Here is a 7,589-nt window from a genome sequence, read left to right as displayed (position 1 = left end):
ATCAACTGAGTCTGTGTGTGCTCTCGTTGTTGTTCTTGCGTTCGCTGAAATTAGTGAAGTTTGAGGTACTGCTACTTCTCAAATAGTTAATCCGTTTTATCTTGGGAGGAATTAATCTGTAACCTCGGATACTTGAGGGGATTAAATTTCTTAAGGAAACACAGTGGGTTCTGTGGACTCGGTTTTTTATTTTCTGTCTGTTTCATCCTTTCCTGTTTCTGTTTTTCCTAACCTGAATACAGGAGATAACAAAAACTAAATCTTTCATATAGTCAACTCATTAAACTAGTCGGATAAAAAATTGAGTCGGGTNGCTCCCTCGCGCCGTTGTCGCTCGGCTTTGGATTTGGTGATTGATTGATAATATTTTTTGACAAAATTTATTTTATCAATCTCATTAAGTAATTTCCTTTCTCTTGAAAATTAGTTCAGAATGTGAATTAGTTAACCGAATTAATTTCGCGTAACAAAATTATTTGAAATTCGTGCGTAACAGTAACGTCATATGGAGGGACCTGTTCCTTCCGAAAATATGTTATTTTTCCCAAAAGACACAACGTTCTAGAAAGACATGTCTGAACAAACGCGTTCCTTGTTGCAAGTGGCTATAAATAGAGTCTTTTTCCGTTTTTCAACACTGAAAATTTTTCCTCTCTGCATACATTTTCTTACAAAAATAAAATTGTCGATTAACTGAGTTTGTGTGTGCTCTCGTTGTTGTTCTTGCGTTCGCTGAAATTAGTGAAGTTTGAGGTACCGCTACTTCTCTAATATTTAATCCGTTTTATCTTGGGAGGAATTAATCTGTAACCTCAGATACTTGAGGGGATTAAATTTCTTAAGGAAACACAGTGGGTTCTGTGGACTCGATTTTTTATTTTCTGTCTGTTTCATCCTTTTCCTATTTCTGTTTTTCCTAACCTGAACACAGGAGATAACAAAAACTAAATCTTTCATATAGTCAACTCATTAAACTAGTCGGATAAAAAATTGAGTCGGGTTCATGATGAATTGGATTCTAATAGGCACCGGAAATTAAAATAACCACTGAAACTAACTAAGCAAAGTTGAGTAACCATCAACATTAGCTCATTTCCTATCCATGGTTCGAGTCGATGAATAATTTGACTCAAACTTCTGTTTGTGTTCAAGCTTTTGATCATCGTAGAGTTCAAATTCATGATGTGTACCTTATGAGTTGTGCTCTTACCACTTTAACATAAACCGTGGCAGCACTTGCCTTTTAGGTTATGTGACTACTTTAGCTCCTCCTATTGCATGATATTATATAAGTTCACTCTGGTAGATGTATACAAACCTTAGCAGCATGTATACCCTTATTGTTTTCACAATTTACAACTCAATGAACACACTTTTTTGAAATATGCAAGTTCTAGTTCCTCTAGAATTTCTCTTAATTCTTGGAGTAGATCATCTAATTATAATTGGGAAAATGCATAAGTACCCCCAGCCTATGTCCGAAATCCCAGAGACACACCTAACCTTTACTAAGNGAAAAATAACAGATGTTTAAGTTGAGCTTCTTTATTGCTATATATAGAGATTAATGCCCTAACTAGACCAACAATCCTCAAGCTATTTTCTACCTTAAAGAATTCAAGGAAACTGAGGTTGGAGCAGCTGTAACTGAGACTGGAAATCCTTCCATTCCTCTATAAACTTAGTGTAGCTTGAGTTTTTGGCCAAAACATCTTGCGAAACCTCCTTATTTTCGATCAATCTTTTAGCATATTGATCAAACTTTGTGACATCTTCCAACATCTTGATAAACTTTCTTGCATCGCTTTCAGCTCTTACCTTAATAAGACTGTCTATTGCCTCCTCAACCTGAGCCCAAAAGCATGAATCTTGTGTAGAACTTGCAAACCGGCTCCTTGCAGTAGGATGATCAGTGCCATTCTCAGTGTTCCACCACTTATCAAAAATCTTGTACCTTCTCTCCCTTCCATGCTGCATGTAGTGGCCTTTCACAAGATGCATCCCAGTCCTGTAGTACTCTGCAATATCAAGTGGCTCGACAACGAGTTTGTAGAACTGAGAAGCATTTACCCACTTTGCACGTTTGTGAAAATCATACGGCAGTTCATTAGCCTCCAACTTGTCAATCAAAGAATCCCAAAACTGACCAAGTTTGATCCTGTTCATATTGACCTTAAAATCTCTTCTCGAGGCACCTCTTTGCTTGAATGAATCGTAATATCCCATTTGTTCAACAGAATTGTCACAAGATGCTTTATACCACTCTATCTGTGCTCTGAATGGATTGATTTTGGATAAACCAATTGCAAGGTTGGCGCTGTTGAGGTTGCGAGTTCGACCCAACTTTTTTGCCTTTTTCAGGGCTTCCTTAGCATCTTCGGAATTCAATTCCTGTTTGTCAAAGAAGCAAAATCATTAGACTAGCTCTTGCACAGATATCTCAGCAAATGAGAATCAACATAGAGATACGACAACAACAAATCAGTGTAATCCCACAAGTGGAGTCTGGGGAGGATAGTGTGTATGCAGACCTTACTCCTACCTTTGAGAGTGTAGAGAGGTTGTTTTCAAAAGACCCCTCGGCTGAACAAACAGTGAAAATAGGCAATAGCAACAAACATAATCAACAGCAAGATAATCAGATGTCGAGGCGAAACAACAAGTAGTGATAGAAATCTAAAAATAAGGGAAATCAACATAGAGACACGAACCTCACAAAAACTAATACCAACAATAGCAGAACAATTTTCATCCCTTTGGAGCAAGGTACGAGTATCAATGCATGTTTATATTGTACCAATAATGCATACATTGCTCTTTCTTGATGAAAACTGCTCCGCAACATTACTAGGTATATGAAGGTAGTTAATAAGAAAGGTTGACGACATTACATGAGAAGCTATTCCTAGTGACTCCAGTGCCAATGTTATCCCTGCTTCATAGATCGACTCCGGTATATTGCCTCCCATGAAGCTTCTATTCTCTATAAATTGCCACTGAACTTTCCGAATGAAATCAGCATAACCAAGATGATCCTCAAGGCTAGAACTTTGCGAGCCATTCAGTAAGGTCAAGTAAAGCAACTTAATGACAACCATCCCATTATCGACACAAACTGCACCATTGTTGGTGCAGAACAAGTAGCTCCCAGAGGGACAAAATGAACTCTTACATTCACCTCTTGATACAACTCCAAGAGAATCCAACACAACGCGGAAAAGCTGAGTCTTGTTTTCCTCAGAAATAAACTGGAAAGAACATGATGGGGAAAAGAACAGTCTTGGGACAATATCATGCTGTGAAACAACATGACAAAAATGTCCAGCCCATCTTTTTTGAAGAATGACTCTGGAAAAGGACTCATTGCCAAGCATTGGAGAGCCAAAGGTAATGCAAATGACAGAGCAAATAGTTTGCAGACGGCAGAGAAGCCAGAGAGTTAAGAGGGATGCAATTGCTCCTCCAATTGAGTGTCCTGTTATGACTATTGACTTGCTTGTGTTCATTATTTCTACCATCTGCACATTTTCAACAAAACAAATAGTCACAGAATCTGCACATTATCATGATAAGTGAATTTAATAGAATGATTTCCAATATTATATGCATATTTCATTAACACTGAAGTGATCAAATTAAAAGAGGTGGAATATGTATATAATAAATACTCATGATAAAAGGGTGTGTTTAGTATGAGGGAAAATGTTTTTCATGAAAAAAATATATTGAGTTCCTTACTTTTATTTTTTTGTGTTTGATATGTATGTAAAAAATATTATCTTAAAATTGTTTATATATAATCTAGACAAATACTATAAGAGGTTGGTGAGTGGGGTGGTCGGCAGTCACCCCCACCCCACTCAGGCCACCCCAACAAATTTTTTCTTTTAAGAAATTGATTTTGAAAAATATTTCAAATTTTTAAAAACATCATTTTTTTATGCCGTCCCCTCCCCCTTGCGAGCCCGTCAAATATTTTTTTTTTAAAAAAAATTGTTTTTGAAAAAACCTTTCCTGGGTCGGAAGTTTGGGTCAGGTCCTTGGTCAGATCTCAGGGTCGGATTTTGGAACAGTCTTGTCCTAGTTTGGGTGTCGAGTCGGGTCCTAAATCAATTATCGGGGTTGATTTTCATATCAAAAATTATTTTCCTAAGGAGTATTTTTTAGTCTCAAGCTAAAAATCTAAGATATTTTTTTGAAATATATTTTTCAATCACTAACCAAACATTAAAAAATATTTTTCAGAAAATATTTTCTACTCACCAATTAAACATGAGAAAATAAGTTAGAAATCCACTTGTTTTCCAAGAAAACATTTTCCTTCCTACCAAACACACCCTTAGTTTCTTAATACAAGTGAAATCTAAAAATGTGACATAAAAAGGAACGGAAGGAGTAAGTGAATTGTTCAAACTTCAAAAATTCAAAATGCGACGAGCACGACTCAGAAGACAATTTTTTGCTATCACTGACAAGAGTTTTCGAACTTGAGACTTTCAACATAGAAGTCCCAAGTCCAAACCACTGGGCCACCCCGAAGGATATATTCAATTAATTATATCCTAAACTTTTTTTTTAATAAACGGAAAAGGATAAAAAATGTCCCTAAACTATGCGAAATAGACCAGTTAGACCTTCCATTACATTTTGGGATAAAAAATACCCCGGCCGTTATTCCAAGAGACCACAAATACCCTCAAGAGTTAACTACCCAATTTTTAAGTGATGTGGCAAGCCACATGGGACTAATTCCTCTACCTAAGCGTTGCCAACAGGGATTCAATACAAAAGAACTAGACATTTAGCGGCATAAAAGTCGCCACAAAATTCTAAAATATTGCCACTAAAAGTTATGAGTGATTTTTAGTGGCTACTAAGACAGCAACAACCATTCCCTAGTATAACATATTTTTTCAACAAAAAAATATGATAATTAATTTTCGGTTGCAACCTAATTTTCTAAAATAAATAACATGCACTATCAATATTTAAAAACATCCAATATGATTACGAAAATTATCAAAATTACTTCTCAATTCAAATCTTCTATTACATAATGCATCATCATACATTTTATGCATTTACATATGACATAAAAATAAAACATATTGTGTCTTGATTGATACCATCTGTGTTTTTTTAAAAAATAATGAAAATAAATACAAAATTAGAATTTAATGTTAAAAATCAATTAAAAATTTTAGTGACGATATTCTGGGCTTTTGTGGTGACTTGTCGCCACTAAAGGTCTAGTTCTTTTGTAGTGAATCCTAGTTGGCAACACTTAGGTGGAGGGATTAGTTCCATGTGGCTTGCCACGTCACTAAAAATTTGGGATGCTTAATCTTGAGGGTATTTATGGTCTCTTAGGATAATGATGGGACATTTTTTATCTCAAAATGTAACGAAGGATATAAGTGGTCTATTTCGCATAATTTAGGAGCAATTTTGACCCTTTTCCGTTTAATAAATGTGCATTTTCTCGATAATTTGCTCATTTTGAAATGAATTGAGGATAAAAGAGGGAGTCATAATTAGGGCTTTGAAATGTTCAAACTTGAACGTCCTAGTCAAAAGTCACGAGTCAATAGACATCTATGGAGACTTGTTGGCTTTTAGAGTTGTTAAGTTGTGGAACTTACTCATGCTTTTTCTTCTTAGTTGTTACAATGGATATGCCACTAAAAATTAAAATTAGTAGCTTCCTTCTTTTTACGCAAATGATTTCCTCTTTTTATAATTATAAATAATTTAATTTTAATTTTTGTCTTTAAGTAAATCATTGACATATTTTAAAATTGTATGTCAAAGTCCACGTAAATTAGGAAAGTAACTTTTTGAGAGTCTCAATGTTTTTTCCCCTAAGAAGTTCAGTTTTGAGATAAAATAAATAAAGGGAATAAATGTTCCTTTTTATCCCCAAAAAACATACTCTCTTCCTTCAATTTTACTTTGTCACACTTTGATTTAACACATGCATTAAAAAAATAAGTATTGATATGAATATTGTATCAAACTAAGCGTATTAAATAATGTCTTGAAAAATGATTAGAAAATAAGTATATTTAATATTAAGGATAAGACATGGCAAAAACTTACTCTATACGTCTAATTTTATATGAGATAGTTTGATTCGATAGAGTTTAAGAAAGATTTTTTTTAAAAAAAACTTGTGGTCTAAAATTAATTATAAAAATTTGTGTGACTATAAATCATTTCATTCAGGATAAAATGAATATTTTAAAGTAAAATTATTATTTAATATATAAATGTGTCATTTTTTTGAGACCGATTGAAAAAGAAAGTAAGTCATATAAATATGATAGAGAGAAATCAATGAAAATCTATTTTAAAAATAAGTGGCAAGTAAAAGTGAATGGTAAGAAGTAAATTGAAAATTCAATTTTACGAGCACAAGAAAATTCTTTGTTACTACTAGTAGAATAGAATATAAAATCCCAATAAGTTAAATGCTCATGAAAATACTTCTAACCTGATCACGGAATAAATTGTCGCTGTAAACTGATTGAAAAAGTTGCAATAATCCGGCATGGACCATTGCCGGATCCGCCCCATCCAAGCACAACGAAGAGAAAAGTTCATCCGGAAGCGGCACTAAATTCCGGCAACTTTGGTCCACTCCGGTGCCCAATTTTACGCCGGAGAATCCCACATAGGCTGTCCCACCAACTCGATTGACGGCGAAATTGCTATCGACCGATGCATCGGCGACGCCACAAACCTTCCATGACTCCTCCAGCAACGGCGTCGATGCCACAAGAGCTGCCAAAGTCTCACTAGACTCGAACCTGCAGGCATCATGAGTTCCCTTTAATTAAGTGAAAGAAAATTCAAATTGCATAAAATTCTAATAAAGTTGTGGAAAAGTTAGTGTTTACTCACGATGAAGCTTCCGATTCCATAATTTTCAAAATTTTTGTGAGAAAAAGTGTTTGAAGCGAAATTGCTAACTGAAAAGATTTGAAGAAAAAAAAGATATTTAAAATAGTACTCCTTCTATCCCATTTTGGTTGTGCTGACAATTTTTTTTTATATTCAGTAACAATTTAATTTTAAAATATTTATTTTAATTTTAGTGAAATGATTTATATCTAAATAAATATTTATAATTTATTTTAAATTATAAATTTTAAAACTCTTTCTTTTTTTACTTTAATTTTGTGTTAAAATCAAATAAGTTGGGAGACTTTGACGTTTGTGCGTATGTATTACTCTATGCGCGTGCTGTATAAAATGAGTAATTATTTGAATTTGGCATCCTCAAGTGTGTGGTACGCAGAAACTTTGGTATATATACACTTTCCTTTTTTTTTAAAAAAAAATTTTGTTCATTTATGTCAAATTTTAAAAAAGTAATTTTTTCAAAAACTTTTTAACTTAAATTAAAAATATTTAAAATAATTAAAATATTTTTTTATTTTTATAATCTTAAACATATCATATGAAAAATTAGAACTAAAGAGTTAAAAAACAATAGAAAGTAAAACAAATAAGTTATTGTTTCACAAATTGAAACTCCTTTTTTTTTCTTTCTAATTAAATATTCTCTTAAGCAAGTCACATCTACC

General features: G+C 33.6%; 1 protein-coding gene across 1 annotated transcript; it reads right to left on the bottom strand.

The window, feature by feature from the left end:
* Positions 1-1,525: 1,525 nt before the first annotated feature.
* On the bottom strand, positions 1,526-7,031 carry LOC125847606 (lipase-like PAD4). Its single transcript, XM_049527245.1, has 4 exons — positions 6,904-7,031; positions 6,494-6,809; positions 2,892-3,518; positions 1,526-2,391 (listed from the first exon to the last, which is right to left on the bottom strand). The coding sequence occupies exons 1-4, from the start codon at positions 6,921-6,923 to the stop codon at positions 1,618-1,620; spliced, it is 1,737 nt and encodes a 578-aa protein (XP_049383202.1). The 5' UTR covers positions 6,924-7,031; the 3' UTR covers positions 1,526-1,617.
* Positions 7,032-7,589: the final 558 nt, after the last annotated feature.

This window comes from Solanum stenotomum, chromosome 12, assembly GCF_019186545.1.
Source record: "Solanum stenotomum isolate F172 chromosome 12, ASM1918654v1, whole genome shotgun sequence".
Taxonomy (NCBI): Eukaryota; Viridiplantae; Streptophyta; class Magnoliopsida; order Solanales; family Solanaceae; genus Solanum; species Solanum stenotomum.
This window is presented reverse-complemented; position numbering and strand designations above follow the sequence as displayed.

What these genes read in the sequence shown, in the direction of transcription:
- LOC125847606 (XM_049527245.1), bottom strand. Translation starts at nt 6,923, where the DNA reads ATGGAATCGGAAGCTTCATC. An exon ending in ACAATTTATTCCGTGATCAG is followed by an intron (nt 3,519 to 6,493) that starts GTTAGAAGTATT and finishes GAAAATGTGCAG; the next exon opens with ATGGTAGAAATAATGAACAC. An exon ending in CACTAGGAATAGCTTCTCAT is followed by an intron (nt 2,392 to 2,891) that starts GTAATGTCGTCA and finishes TTTGACAAACAG; the next exon opens with GAATTGAATTCCGAAGATGC.